This window comes from Larimichthys crocea, chromosome III (assembly GCF_000972845.2).
Source record: "Larimichthys crocea isolate SSNF chromosome III, L_crocea_2.0, whole genome shotgun sequence".
Classification (NCBI taxonomy): domain Eukaryota; kingdom Metazoa; phylum Chordata; class Actinopteri; family Sciaenidae; genus Larimichthys; species Larimichthys crocea.
Genome location: NC_040013.1, coordinates 43,261,383 through 43,276,297, shown reverse-complemented (window position 1 = coordinate 43,276,297; position 14,915 = coordinate 43,261,383). Strand labels below are relative to the sequence as shown.

The following is a 14,915-nucleotide window of genomic DNA, read 5'->3' as shown; positions in this document are numbered from 1 at the left end:
ACAAGTACTTGATGGTCGCGATATAGTCATTTCATACATCTCACGTAGAACAAGCCGAGTATATTCGATATATCGCCCACCCCTAAGTACTATTATTCATTTTGAGCGTACCTGAAACTCAGAGATGATTTGCTGCACCTCTTCACTGAAGTGAAACACCACTAAATCAGCAGACTTAGTGGGGTCAAAGGTCACCAGCTCCTGTGAAAATATATTAGAGGGTTTGTCAGGTGATGAAAACAATCACACACATTGCAGAGTGTGTCCTCCTTCAGTAGAGTGTGTGCACTGACCTGCATGTGTCCCCGTACTTTGTCCTTGACCGCTTTCTTCTCCTCAGGGCTGTAGCCGGGCATGGACAGCAGATTGTGGATGTAGCTGAAGATCTCCCCCTGACACACACATACATACACACACACACACACACACACACACACACACACACACACACACACACACACACACTTTAAATATCTACACAGGCCTCGTACATTCTTTGATACTCAAAGTAAAGCAAACATCTGGTGACAGAGCAAAATTTAGACCTCTACAAAAATCACACATGCACACAAACACAAATGCACTGATTCAAACAGAACATAAACACGCAGAGTTTGATTAATGTGAAACGTGCGTTACCCTCCTGAGGGGGTCTCTCAGGTAGCAGTCGATGATCCTGTCATACAGATGTTTCTTCTCATACAAAAATTCACAGATTTGGTAGCTGGAGGGGGAGACGGGGAGAAAACAAACACGGCAGTGAAGCCACAAAATGTAGTAACACTAACTTATAACTTAACTTATAGGTTACTCGTTCTATTGCTACCATTGCTGTTTTACAGGGAGTTAACCAAAGTTTCTGGATGACATGAGAAAGCGGTGGAAAGCTGTACTGTGAGACTGAACACTAACTAAATGTTTGCTATAAGACTGTCTGAGTGAATGACTTGATGATGTCTCGTCATGATGTCATATTCAGGTCTAATCACATTTCTCATCTTTATTGTGCATGTGTCAATCAATATGTTTGATCATTCAAATTAAGTCTCTCCTGACTGAAGTGAATGTAATAATATAATATTTATTGTTTATTTGTTGCTCATGTCCTCCAGCATCTGAGAGAAATGTTCCTACCTATATCCTACAGTGACCACAGGACAAAGCTGTGTGCGAGAACCTTTTGAACAAACACAAATGCCCTCTCTTAAGAAGATGCTTCCTACAACAGCTATGAAGCACCATCCGGAGAATTTGTGAACTGAAAAATGCATCGCAGATATGCAAAACTAAAAGACACTACAATGACTTGATACAATTATTCAGTGCAAATGTATTCGTATCCAGTCTTGGATGAGCTACTCACAACTTGGCCTTCTCTGCCAAAGCCAGCAGCCTTTCTTCATTAAACTGGACCACACCGCCAACCTGCAGCAGCTCCAGGAGAACCTACACAGCAGTCACAACAAAGAGCAGTCACATGACATGATATAAATCACAGAGGACTGCATGTATATATATATATATATATTACATGTAGAAATATATATAATGTATAGTGAGTTAGTTAAGGGGGGGCTCATTTTGAACTATTATGTGTGCAACTAATCAGTATTTTTTGTTACGGGTTCATCTGCTGATTATTATAGACTTTTTACACAGTGACACCTTCACAATGCTGACACAATGAATGGATCTCTATGTCTCTGTCTCAATATGTCACGTGAAACAATGCGCTGTATGGAATATTATCGTTACATTGTGGTTGTTGCTTCGCTGCAATGTTTTGAAATAAATAAATAAATAAACAAACAAATCACGGGCAGCACAGCTCACCTGCAGCGGGTGGTTACGCCCGCCCAGGACGATGTCTCTCAGTCTGTGTGTGCCGTTACGATAACTTCAGATCTGACTCCATATATTCCCTGTCACAGCTACAGGCTACTGGAGCATGTAAAAGATGTTCTGTGTCCGTTATCGGTGTATTTCCCTCTGGACTCCGCTTAGGAAGACCAGCTAACGTTACATGCACTGACATTCGCATTAGAAAAAGCATTTGCAGTACTTCAAAGGCAGAGCTAGCTTTGCATGATTGCCTTGATTTTGTCCATTGATGAATCATATGAGCTGTACCACAGATACATGTAGTGACATAAAAAGTACAATGTTTCCTTCCTACAGGTTAAGTGGTAGTACAAGTACCTCAAATATGTACTTGACTAAATGTGCTTAGCTACAATCCACCTCTGGCTGTGTGTGTTTGTTTGAATAAAAACCCAACCTGCTGCCTCTCGGTGTGTCGGGAGTCATCATCAGGGCAACACAGGAACTCCAGAACCTGAAAAGACAGAAAAAGCAAAGATGAAGAGGTTTGAATGGCAGGTTGGATATTTTCATTATTACTGATGGAAAGTGCTGAGGGACGTCTCTGCTCTGGTAGGAACTGGCAGCACGTTCCACCAATGGGGAACAACAGACGAGAAAAGCCCTGAGTGTACGGGTGGCAGAGCCAGGTGTCGTTCATTGGAGGAACACAATGGTTGCTAAAGGTAACTAAAGTCTGTATAAGGGCATCCAAGTAGGTGGGTTCAGAACCGGAGACTACTATGTAGATATGCCTGAGAGGCATTCAGAGACCCGTGCAAAAACCAATGGGTTGTCAGGTAGAAATGACAGATAGAGCTGTGTCATCTGCTTAGCAGTGATACCAGAAGCCATGCGAGTGGATAATCGGACCCAGGGAGGTGGGTGTAAATAGTGAAGAGAAGGGGCCCCAATACTGAGCCCTGGGGAACCCCTGTGGTGAGGTGGTAAGATGCAGACAACAGTCCAAGCCAGTATACATTGAACGAGCAACCTGTGAAACAGGAACCAGGAAAGAGCCGAAGCAGGATATGTGTGATCTGATTGGTTACCTGATCAAAGAGCTTCCTGTTCACAAACAGCGTGTTGTCCGGCTTGGCCAACTGGCGAGCCAAAAAGGTGAAGAGCCCACCCACTTGGGAAGGAGTAAAGTCTGGGTTGTCCACCATCACCTAGGTAACCAGAGAGACAGAGTGAGATGTTCTGTGTTCAGTGCCAGTTGATTATCTGATTTGCTGTAACAGAGAGTAACAACCAACAAGGTTTGTTCTGGAAATGGTTTTGTGTGTGGTTATGTTGGTAGTACCTGAAGTAAGATGTCCACTATCCTCTGCTGGTACTCAAGGGCCTGCTTGTCATTCTTAAAATCTTCAAATGTCTAAAATGAAGTAAAACACAATTCTTAACTGACAATAAAAATATGAAAACATCTCTGACATTTCAAGTTTCTGAGAACAAAAACTCAACCCGAGGAACTAAAGCAAGACTAAAACTACAGCCAGCATGGAGTGAAGTTCACTTTAATTCAAAACAATGCAACATGTATGAAAATTAGAGTTGAATAGCACAAATGCTGAGCTCTAACACTGTTAGCTCAGCTGGGCTTCTGAACAAAGTTACTGATGAAGGGATCATGTTGTTGCACTAGTAACTTGTACTGTTTGGTTAAGAAAGCAGGATGTGGAGAATGGAGGCAGCATAGGCCTTCACATGTGAATTATGTGTACTGGAAAACATTCATGACAGTCAGGCCAACAGAGGAAGTAAGCAGCGACAATGACTGGCCAGCATGACAGGAGTTTAAAAAAAAATCTCACCATGGCGAGGACATTGAGGAACTCCCGGGTGTCAAAGTGAAGGAGTGTACGGATAAATGGGAAAACTTCCTCCTCCTCTGACCAGTTGGCTGAATGGAGACGAATTAGAAACTCAAACACCTGACCCCACACACACACACACACACACGCACACACACATTAGGGCTAACAGAAAGTCTCGCTCCTGTCCTCCATGCTGACCTCTGACACAATTAAGTTGTGTAGCTTTAACCATGATCACAAACTGTACAATCAAACATAGTGTCTACACACCTGGTTCTTGACTTGAACCACGAGGTCTTCAGGGATGTCTCCTAGTGGATACGCCCTTCCTGCAAGACAGCAGCTACACACACACACACACACACACACACACACACACACACACAAACAGAATATTAAAATATAAATATTAGTAATATTATCAGCAACCAAACAAATGAAAGCACATTGCTCAGCTCTTCTTTAGTACATCACTCTGTTCTGTTCATCACTGTTCAGGCAGATATATGACACCTGTGTGAACTCACCTGATGTACACCAGAAGTTTGTTTCCCATCACCACTTCCTCATCTGTCAAAGAAGACAAAGAGCAGAGCTAAAGATGGATGTTTTTCAAACTCTATGGAGTATCCAGAACCTTCAAATAATTGGTGCTATGATTTCTGGGGAGTGTGGTTTCCAGACGTACCTGTTAGGCTCCTCCCTTCCCTAAGTGGCGGGCCAATCACTGCAAAGAGTTTCTGAAAAATAAACATGAAGTAGAAGCCAGAGGATATGATGTGATGTACACGTCCTATTAAAAATATTTCTTGCAACAATTTTATATGTAAAAAAACAAGATATGACATAAACACTCATGAAAAAGGAGAATAATTCTGAATAAATATATGTAATATATAATAATAACTAAACTAAGGCCTACAAATGTTTACCTCAGCCAAAGAAGAGTCTAAAGAGTCAAGTGATTTGTATGTTTTGCCACATAAAGCCTCAATCTTCAAAGATTGTGCATCAACTCTGACATGATGAACGTGAGGAAACAACCTGTTAGTGGAAGACTTACCTCCATAGGTGTGATGTAGTCGTTCATGCCGCTGTTGAAAACGTAGATCATTGCATCATAGAGCTGGTTCTCCCAACACACTCGAACCACCTTCAAACACACACACACACGGAAGACTTTGAGTGACACTACACTCATTGGGTTTCAGGGTTTATGGCATGTCCTCTCATATTGGAGGCCATATTTACTCACCGTACAGTCCTTACTGTACACAAAGACATACATACACACACCTGCTGTATGTCCAGGCTGGTGACATCCAGATGTACAATGCATCTCTCCAGGCTGTCCATCATACCGTTGCCATGGTAATGGGCCAGGAGGTCCCTCATAATGGGTGTGGTCAGGTGACCGAGGCGGTCAGCGACAATGTATGACTCCAGTGACTCGAGAAAGACGCCCTTAGCAACGGTGTTCTCCACGAGCCGAGCATACAACTGGTTAAAGAGCATGTCGCTGCACACACACACACACACACACACAGACACACAGACACAGACACACACACTTTCTCATAAATTACTGTGCTTCCATATACCAGGCTTCTTTGACACCTAAATGGTTTCGGCCCTACAGCTCTGTTGACTCAACACTAGTTTTTAGTTTGGTTTGGACCAAATTAAACTACAGGTGTGAAAGTGAGCTTCAGCCTGTTGTAGCTGCTGCATCTATCCAAATTTAGCTTCATTTCAGACTGCAACATCAGGCACTATGGTCAGTTGTGCTCTTATTCATGTTCTACTGCATTGCACTGCGTTTGCATGTGTGTATGAATATATCTACTTACGGCCTCTGCAGCAGCAGGCAGTAATCCACCAGGACTGGAACCACATCCTGAACACAGCACAGAGAGTATACTTTAAGTATTTGTATCATTTGCTACTTTATTTCATCTCTACTCCATTACAAAAGGGAATTATTGTAGTTTCTACTCTACACTAGACTTCACACTGTATTGATGTGACTGCTAACTTGTAATTAATTAATTAATTAATTAGTGAAATTAATGTCAGTTTCTTCTGTTCATGTTGGAATAAAAAACTTAAAGGTCACATATTTTACACTTTTCCTGCAACGATATCAAATATAATTCATGTGTAAGATCAAATCAATCAATCAAATACAAATCAGTGATGTCATGAATTGGATATTACACTGAATAGTAAACCTAGTAAATAATGATGATTGACCAAAAAAAGAATCGATAGATTAGTTGACATCAAAATAATCTTTAGTTGCAGCCCTAGTGATTGAGAGAAAAATGAGAGCAGATGGTGATCATGTGATTGACAGGAAGAGGGCTTGAGACTGGACAGTCTGCCAACCAATAGGATGAAACAGTTTGGGGAAAGTGAGGCGCCCTTGAGCAAGGCTCATTCTCCAGTGGGGCAGCTCAGACTGTGGTTGTACTGGACGATATGTAACTGTGTGAATGTGATCAGGGCATTGCTCTCAGTGAAACCTCCCTCTTAATAAATAAAAATCTGTTGAATACATTCATTTGTGTATGTGCGAGCTGATAAGCGTTTATCAAAGGTTTGTGCTCGTAGCGCAACCAGGCCCAACCTTTTTTTTTTTCTTATGGTTCACATGGATACATTTTCATTTATTTTCAGGTGTGTCCTATGTCCTGTGTCCTAATCTGACCTATAGATATTGTTAGAATATTGTTTTCATAAATTCATCTGGCCACGATCATCCTGCAGTGAAACTCTAATATTTTGTCAGCCCTAGTTGAAACTATGTCAGCTGCTTGCTGCCACAAAGGTCTGCGAACCGAGTGACGAATACAGAGTGAACTTCAGAAGTCAGACTAGCTGTTTCCCCTTTCAGGCTTTATGCTCCATCCTGACTCTAGCTCTGTACTGAATACCAGATTAATATCCATCATGTCATCTCACTCTCAGAAAGAACTGGATTCCTCTACGATTCAAATTAAGACGCTTGTTTGAAGCACTCCATGGTCAGCCAGGATGGCTCAGCGTTAGTATAGTTATAATATAGTTAGTAAGGTGTATTCTTTAAGGCATGTGAGCTTACATGGAAGTGTTGCTCCATCACTTGGATCTTTCCTTGTTCTGGACACTTCTTCAAAGCGTGATCAGCAAACTGGAAAATGATCTCCACCATCTGCACACACACACACACACACAAACACACACACACGTGTACAAGTTTAAAAATAGGCTTGAGAATGTTAGAATACACTGTCCAGGGTAGATTGATTAATTATTGATAATGAACAGACATAGACAATAAAGTTTAATACTGTTCTTACCTTGTCACTGACCACTGCTTTTCTTTTCACTGGATCTCCAAACAGGCCTGGAAGAAACACGTCACAGAATTATTTTTGGGTCAAACAACTGATTTTTATCAAATATTTGATGTAAGAAATATTTCCCAGATTCAGCCTTATGCAGGGAATGAATAGTTAATAATAAGGGGATATTTTTTCACTGCTCTGTTTACCAAATAACTGAACAAATTCTCATGGACAGAGAGAAGTTGCATGTTTCTTATCAACTCCAGAGTTCCAGACAGGTGAGAGAGGTAATGAAGAAAAAGCTAACAAAAACTATGCAAACAGGATGTAGTGCATCAGTACAAGGTCTGTCCCAACACTCTTTTAGGACTATAGCATGGTTCAGATAATAATAGTAATACTAATGCCATTACGCACCTTAGATTCTTAAAGGTCAACGCTACAGTCCTGAAAGGACTATAAACTCATCAATGCGACGCAGTGTCAGTAAACAGAACTTGATGGAAACTGTGTAACTGTGATGAACAGACTGATTTTCTGGACGTGTCATATGAATTATACCCACCAACCACAGCCTTAGCTGTTCCCTCATGGAAGGACCAGGCCAAAGAGAGAGCCTCAACAAAATGCTCCTGCTTCAGCAGGCAGTCTATACGCTACGACACAGACAGTGACAGAGACGAGGACGAATATGGGTTAAGTGCAAAGTACACAGCTAGTCTGGTCTGACTAAATAATCTCTGTACAAAGGAGCTCAAGAAGAAATTTAACGAATCATCATGACTGCTTCAAAATGAGTTCACTGGTATACACTGAGTACTTATTAATCACAATACATACACATAAAACACATACTGGCACCATGGATTTATAAGAAAGTGTTTTTAAGGCATGCTGTGAAATCAGAGTCCTTGACAATTATACATTACATACCTCTCTCCAGTTCCTCAGAGCCATAATGTGAGCCGACTGTAAGACACGAGAATATCAGACTGTTAAAGAAGAAGAAAAGCCAAACGCAGATTCAGTCACTTTTAACTTGAATCTTACTAATGGTGACGTATGGACAAAAAATCTGAGAAAGAGAACTGCAACAATATATTCTGTGTGAAGTTAGTTTACAGCCTGTGATGACGCAACCACCAGGTAACAAATCCTGAATTCTGAATATGAAATGTTGTTAAGTGTTTATTGATTTATATATTTTCTTTCTCTGTTCTTTGTTAAAATGATTACTTCACAAAAAAAAGCACAAATAAAAGGTTCATACTTCTACATTAATAACAATTTACATTGCAGTCTGAATGTGAACATCATCAAGTTTATACAGTTTACATTACACATTTCTACACATTATCCTGACACAAAAAGTCCTTTGCCTGAACACAGTATAACAATAACTAATGAGATTTCACTGAAGTCATAATTCATCAAAAAAGAGACTCTGAGCTGGGCTGAACACATCCTGGAGACTGTGTAATGGATTCATTGGGATAAAACTGATTATAGATATTGATGATCTCTTCATCTGACTCTGGAAAAGACATCAGAATCATGCCTTTTTACTGTCACTATGAAACATTAATATCAAGTCAGAATGTATTTTTCAAAGTGCTAACTTTACTAATAATAATAATAAGTACTGTTGACCAATGTGCAAAGAGACAAAACTCTGCAGACAGACAACAAAGACACAGAAACATACAAACACAGTACCTTGGTGCCCAAATAGACAATCTGCCCTGCGTAGCTGGAGACTGACTGGTAGCAGGCCTTTTCTCCCACTAAAGCCTGGAAGACAGACACACTGTTAAACACACACAGGTCAAAGCTCACAGCTGAAGAATAAATGCAGGAGAGTGGTGAACCTGTTGTTCTAACAGTTGTAATGTAAGTAAGAAGACTTTTCCAAATTTTGACCTCTTATGCATTAATGAAGCATTCACGGACCGTCACACCCAGCTATATACCTCGGATTCTAAGAGTGATTATAATGCAGTTTTTGACTTTCTAAGTTGCCTCGACATCCCCAGACTTTCATCAGACTAGAAGAACCTATATGACAGGCAGAAATAGCTTCAGCCATTTCGGGGCCCCGACAGCATCCAAGCAGAATCTTTTAAGAAATTCTCTTTGCTGGGGCAAAGCTGCAGTGTTTAGCTCAGTTGGTAGAGCAGCCGCCCCATGTTCAAAGGCTGAGTCCTTGCTGTGGAAGCCCAGGGTTCGAATCAGACCTGTGTCACTTTCCCGCATGTCATTCCCCATCTCTCTCTCGCCACATTCCTGTCACTCTTCAGCTGTCTCTGTCAAATAAAGCTTGAAAAGGCCAAAATCTGAAAAAAAAGAAAATAAATTCTCTTTGCTGCTTCCTTCACTGTTCTATTCAGTTCTCTCTGAATCTTGAAGTCAAGGTTCCCTTCCTCAAACATTCACTAAGGCCTGTATTACTCTTTGCCAAAAAAAGTAAAGACCCGACTGAATGTGCCTCCTACAGACCTACTTTCCTCCTAAACACAGGTGCTAAAATTCTAGCCACGGTCCTAGCCCATAGATTGGAGACAGCCCTCCCTACAATTATATCCAAAGACCAAACCGGCTTTGTTAAAGGCAGGTAATCCTATTTCAACCTAAGAAAACTGCTTGCCATTATCTTCTCTCCCTCTGAAGATGTCCCTGAACGCGTTGTCTCTCTCGATGCAGATAACGAATAGGTGTACTTATTTGCTTTGGTTCAAACTTTACTTCATGGATGAAACTACTGTATTCACACCCCACAGCCTCGATTCGTACTAACTCACAACGGCCAAGACCTTTCAGTTTACATCGTGGAATCCCCCATGGTGTCCCCTGAGCACCATGCTTTTTGATATGGCCATTGAGCCACTTGCTACAGCACTCTGGAGAGGTAACACGGAGTCTCACTCTATGCTGATGAGCTTTTCATCTTTTATCCAAAGCGACTTACAGAAAAGATTTTTGCATTCCTCAGATCTCCACTCCCAGTTCCCTCACTCAAATTCATCAAAAATACAATGTTTAAACATTCTCTAAAAAATATACCGAACCAAACCCGCCAATTGCTCTGTTTGGGGTCATGGAAGCAGAGGTAGAGTTAGTTATAGAAAAACGATGCACTTCATCCTTTGCCTCCCTTCTAGCTCAGCGAGTAAACTCTGCTCAAGTGGAGGGATGCCTCCCCTCCCACCCATGCACAATGTCTAGAAGACATCATGTCCTGCTTAAAACTGGACAAAGTTAGATACTCATGTCAGCAATCAAGTGGGAGATTTCAGAAAGCGTGGGGTAGCTTCCTAAATGCATTCCAGACTCTGTGAAGACTTGACCATTAGGTGCAGCATAACTACACTGCATACTCTTTACGCATTCTTAGCGCAGGCTCTAGATTTGGAAATGTGCTCATACTATGTCTAGTGTGTTCATATTTGAAGATGTTGTTTTATTTATTTCCTTTTTTCTGCATAATGTTGAAACTTTTGTCACCTTTATTTACCTTATATCTACTCAATTTTAATGCTAATTGCTGTTGACATGTACCAATGTCTACCTCATTATTTTGTAAAGAGCATTCAGCATTGCAATTTTGATATATTGGAAAAGTCTTCAATAAACAGATCTTCATTAAAAAATGCTTTCATGGTTGCCTGCAACTAAATCACAACAAACGTTCTAGCCTTTGCACTAAATCAGACAATTGAATTTTTTCAGCAGCACTCAGGTTTCCTGGCTTCTAACTCGAAATGAAAACATTCATCTTCAAGTTCAAGTCATAAACTTGACCTCTGATCCCCCATCAGCTGATCCCTCACCAGAGCCTGGGAGACGTTCCCTCCAGTGGCCAGTGATTTGAAATGTCGGCTGTTATAAACCAGTTGCACCTGCTCCAAGTCCAGAGTCTCCAAAACCTCCTGACTGGGCCGATCCACAACCTGCAGCTTCTCATGGCTGTCTACCAGGACCAGTGTCCGACTGTTAATCCACTGCAGAGACACAGAGACAGCAGGAGGACAGGTCAAACATGTTGCACAACAGCAAACAAATATATCTGTCTTTGTTGTGATCACACTGATGGACATACTGTGAATATCCTTTCTAGTCCTCTGGTTAATCAAGGCTTTGACACTACTCACACACATCTCATTCACACGTTCACACACGTGCATGACTGGCTGCAGCTCTAATTTGAACTGGCCCTTGTCTTGAGTACTTACACTCAGGCTAATGATGTCACAGCTGAGGTGGAGCTGTCTTTGTTTGATCACGTGGATGGTCCCCGTCTCCTCCTTCTTTACCTGAATCAAAAAGTGGAGCACAGAAGATCATTCAAACACTACAAACAGTTGACTATACTCTCAGACACACACATTGTTGAAGCAGTTTAGCATGCAGACATCTGGGAAATATTATATAAAAAAAAAAAACAACCCAAGCCAATCTCAGCTGTTTTTGCAGTGGCTGCAAATTTTTGTGTTTTGAACCATTCTTTTGCAATTGTAATGCACAAAATGGAATAATATTCTCCAGACAACAGCCCGGAGGATGGAACAGATACTGGAACAAGACTACAAGTCACCTGTCATCTCATTCTAACAGACAAACAATATTAAACCTGTGCTTGTCTGTTTGAGGAACTTCAATTCTAAAAGTGCTCAGTTATTGTTCAGATATTGAAACTAAATAAATTCTATAATTGTAATATTTATTCCTAATAATATTTATCCGTAGTGTAGAAGCAGCATAATTTAATCTACAAAATCTTTATCTGAACAAAATAATTAGGTTCAGAGAGTAGTGTTGTAGTATAGTATATAGTACTATGTATAGTATATGTAAAAGCAGATACCAGGAGGAAGTGGACTGTATCTCCTTTGCAAAAAGCCAGGATCGGGTTGACCGTCTTCTGAACAGGAACAAACTGCCAGGCCAGCTGAGGAACACTGGACGGGTCAGACTGGTGGGAGAGAACGCATGACATGACATGACATCACATCACATCAGAAGTGAACATCTGAAATACATATACCAATGCTCAGAGCTTAATGGGGATGGTCGTACAGTGGATGTCACAGCCTACTCAGTGTGCATTAAGAAATTCAAACTATCTCATAACCTCAGCAGAAACAGGTGCTAACTGTCATGGTATGAAAATATCTGGACCAACAAACACTGAAGTGGACAGAAACACACACCTTGCTATAGGGAAAAGTCATCCAGACTTTGAGTGAGGGCTTCAGTCCAATGACCAGAATCTGGTGAAAGAAAACCAAAAGACAAAACCATCAAACTTCACACACAGCTGGGTTAATAAGCAGAAGAACTATGCGCTGTGAACAAAGCTGTGTGTGTGTGTGTGTGTGTGTGTGTGTGTGTGTGTGTGTGTGTGTGTGTGTGTGTGTGTGTGTGAGCGTGTGTACTTTAGTGAGAGAGGCCATAGCCAGCAGAGAGTAGTGTGTGATGGGATGATCTCTGAAGTCTGGAGGAGCATGCAATGGCTCAATACAGCAGACCTCCCCTTTAGAACCACTGAAGAGACATCGAGAGTCACAGGACCGCATCCCCATCACCCTCCTGGAAACAAACATGAGACGGCGTTAACAAAAACACAAAGTGAGAGGAAGAAAGAAAGGAATCAAACCTTTACACTCATGATCGCCACATAAGTATCCTTTTTACAGGATTTATTTAAATATTTATTTATCTAATAATGATATTTCAGTTTTTGGCCCATGTCATTAAAAATGCTGTAATGTCCTGAAGAAGCTACAAGTGAAACGCGCAGTTTGCTCCTGATAACAAGCTGCTCACTTCATGTAGGAACAAATCATCACAGTGATCCGCCTGCACTGAAACACGTTTTCACTGACTCAATCAGCAGCTGCCCAGCTGTGGAGCTCCTCACTGGTGACCGAGAGTGTCGCTGTCAGCTCAGCTCTGATCAACAGTTGGATACTTCCTTGATAAAAGCTAATTAAAAGGCTGTGAAGCCAAATAATCACATAATAAGAGGCAGGCTAAAAAGACTGCTGAACTAAAGACAGTCAGAACCAGCAGCGAACATCATCTTGGCTGTATGAAGACACACACACCAAAGCACATTTTGACTGTGACTGAGGAAAAATATGTGTATTGATCTATTGATAACTGATTAATCATTTTGAAATTCTCTGATTTCACATGCAAACGTTTTCTCTTTGATTGTAGGTAATAATTCCACATCACACGTGTGCAGCAGTCTCCTCCAGTGAAGGCTGTCATTTACCAGCACTACAGGTTGTTACAAACTGCTGTGATGGACCCAGACTGTGAGTGATCTTACACTTATTTCATTAACTTTCATTTAAAGCAGAGTTATTTACCTGAAAGCCAGCTCGAAAACTGATCCTCCACTGTCATTGCACACTGCGAGAGTTGGATCATCTGTGAACTACAGACACAAATACAAGACAATTGCAGCAAGAAAACAGAGAGTGCTGGCTGTAGCCGTGACAGCATACTGGGTGACTGAACGGATGAAAGAGAGGATGGAGGAGGCCATTCGTCTTGTATGTATTGGCCTTCTATGTATGTCTTCTTACTGTTTACTTCTGTCAGGCATCACTGTCCATTGATGACGTGTGTGTACCTTCACATGTAGTATAGCTGTTCCTGGAGGGTGGGCATCATTGATAGTTCTCAGGAGCTTTCCATTGGCTAGATCCCACATCGTAATCTAATCACACAGAGAGACAATGCTGTGTTTAATGGACAGAAAATTAATCAGTGATTTATTTTCACATTTAGCTCATGATATTTGTTTTAGTTACATAACGCCACTCCTGCAAATACAGTGAGGGAATGCTGTCTGGAGTTTGACTGACTTGAGATCAACCTGATGAAAACATCATAAGAGAACTTTCTATATCATGTACAGTTATACTTTACATGTGCACAGAAAGAAGATTTTTTATGTACATGTACATACAATAAAGAAGGAACGCACCCTCGACTAGAACCGCAAAGACTGATCGGGGCCAAAGTGGATCCCAATATTGTATTGCAACAGCTGCAACGCTCGACACACCACCACTACCACCTCAGAGTAAGCAGATGTTTACAGTCCACAGAGTCCACTAAACAATAATATATGCACATGTGTTGCCACAGTAGTTGTACCTGCAGCATTGTGTGCTTTGTCCACTGATAGATCAAACTTCCAAGCAGTAGCTTCCTCTTAAAGCTGGTACAGGCTATAGATCCAGATGTTGGTAGTTAAGTTAGCTTAACCTGTCACGGCTATACTCCAGACCTTTTTAACACAGTCCAGCAGAAAACACACTTATATCCTAAAATGATGATAATCTCTGGCAATGTTTTTTTGTTTGTTGTTACCTCTCTCCTCTTCATTCTGATTCTGATTCTCTCTCTTTCAATTTTGTTTTCTTCACATTCAGCTTGCAACACTAACTCGTGCAGTGGATTACACTAAAAGTCTTAACTCTTAAGAATAGAACTCAATCTGGATTTTTGGGGCCAATGTCAACACCGATATTAATATGTAAACATTTCTGATATTGATATATCATCCAATATTTTTTAGATATGTAATGCAGGTAGGGTACTTGGACTTTAGAGCGTTGTGGAGTTACTGGAAATGTTTGGATCATCCTCCATCAGCTGTGTGAGTCCAAATAGAGCACTATTACCTTAAAAATGAATTTGAATTCTTTAAGTATATTTTAGTCACTTCAAGAAAGAACGGGCAAGGCAGAGAGCAAATTGGCCCAAAATACTAATTTTATTAAAAGTGCATTAAAACTTCACAGGCAATTTCAGTCATAAATAACTATACAATAAAAAAACACAATGAGAAGATAATTAATAGATCTAAATGCATCACGTTCTGTTATAC

The 14,915-nt window shown here is 40.9% G+C and overlaps 1 protein-coding gene across 2 annotated transcripts in view; it reads right to left on the bottom strand.

Moving 5' to 3' along the window:
- vps8 (VPS8 subunit of CORVET complex) overlaps positions 1-14,915 on the bottom strand; it is a 36,608-nt gene that overhangs the window by 8,771 nt on the left and 12,922 nt on the right. For both annotated transcript variants that reach the window (XM_027277650.1, XM_027277651.1), the window contains 26 exons: positions 13,650-13,736; positions 13,384-13,451; positions 12,442-12,595; positions 12,217-12,276; positions 11,871-11,978; positions 11,239-11,319; positions 10,837-11,007; positions 8,726-8,800; positions 7,943-7,978; positions 7,575-7,665; positions 7,022-7,068; positions 6,784-6,873; positions 5,531-5,577; positions 4,977-5,199; positions 4,744-4,833; positions 4,369-4,420; positions 4,208-4,250; positions 3,951-4,023; positions 3,678-3,797; positions 3,167-3,238; positions 2,913-3,032; positions 2,279-2,335; positions 1,364-1,446; positions 640-724; positions 294-392; positions 112-201 (listed from right to left, as the gene is read on the bottom strand). In XM_027277650.1, coding sequence (XP_027133451.1) covers positions 112-201; positions 294-392; positions 640-724; positions 1,364-1,446; positions 2,279-2,335; positions 2,913-3,032; positions 3,167-3,238; positions 3,678-3,797; positions 3,951-4,023; positions 4,208-4,250; positions 4,369-4,420; positions 4,744-4,833; positions 4,977-5,199; positions 5,531-5,577; positions 6,784-6,873; positions 7,022-7,068; positions 7,575-7,665; positions 7,943-7,978; positions 8,726-8,800; positions 10,837-11,007; positions 11,239-11,319; positions 11,871-11,978; positions 12,217-12,276; positions 12,442-12,595; positions 13,384-13,451; positions 13,650-13,736 — 2,322 coding nt within the window. The remainder of the gene's footprint in view (positions 1-111; positions 202-293; positions 393-639; positions 725-1,363; positions 1,447-2,278; positions 2,336-2,912; positions 3,033-3,166; positions 3,239-3,677; positions 3,798-3,950; positions 4,024-4,207; positions 4,251-4,368; positions 4,421-4,743; positions 4,834-4,976; positions 5,200-5,530; positions 5,578-6,783; positions 6,874-7,021; positions 7,069-7,574; positions 7,666-7,942; positions 7,979-8,725; positions 8,801-10,836; positions 11,008-11,238; positions 11,320-11,870; positions 11,979-12,216; positions 12,277-12,441; positions 12,596-13,383; positions 13,452-13,649; positions 13,737-14,915) is intronic.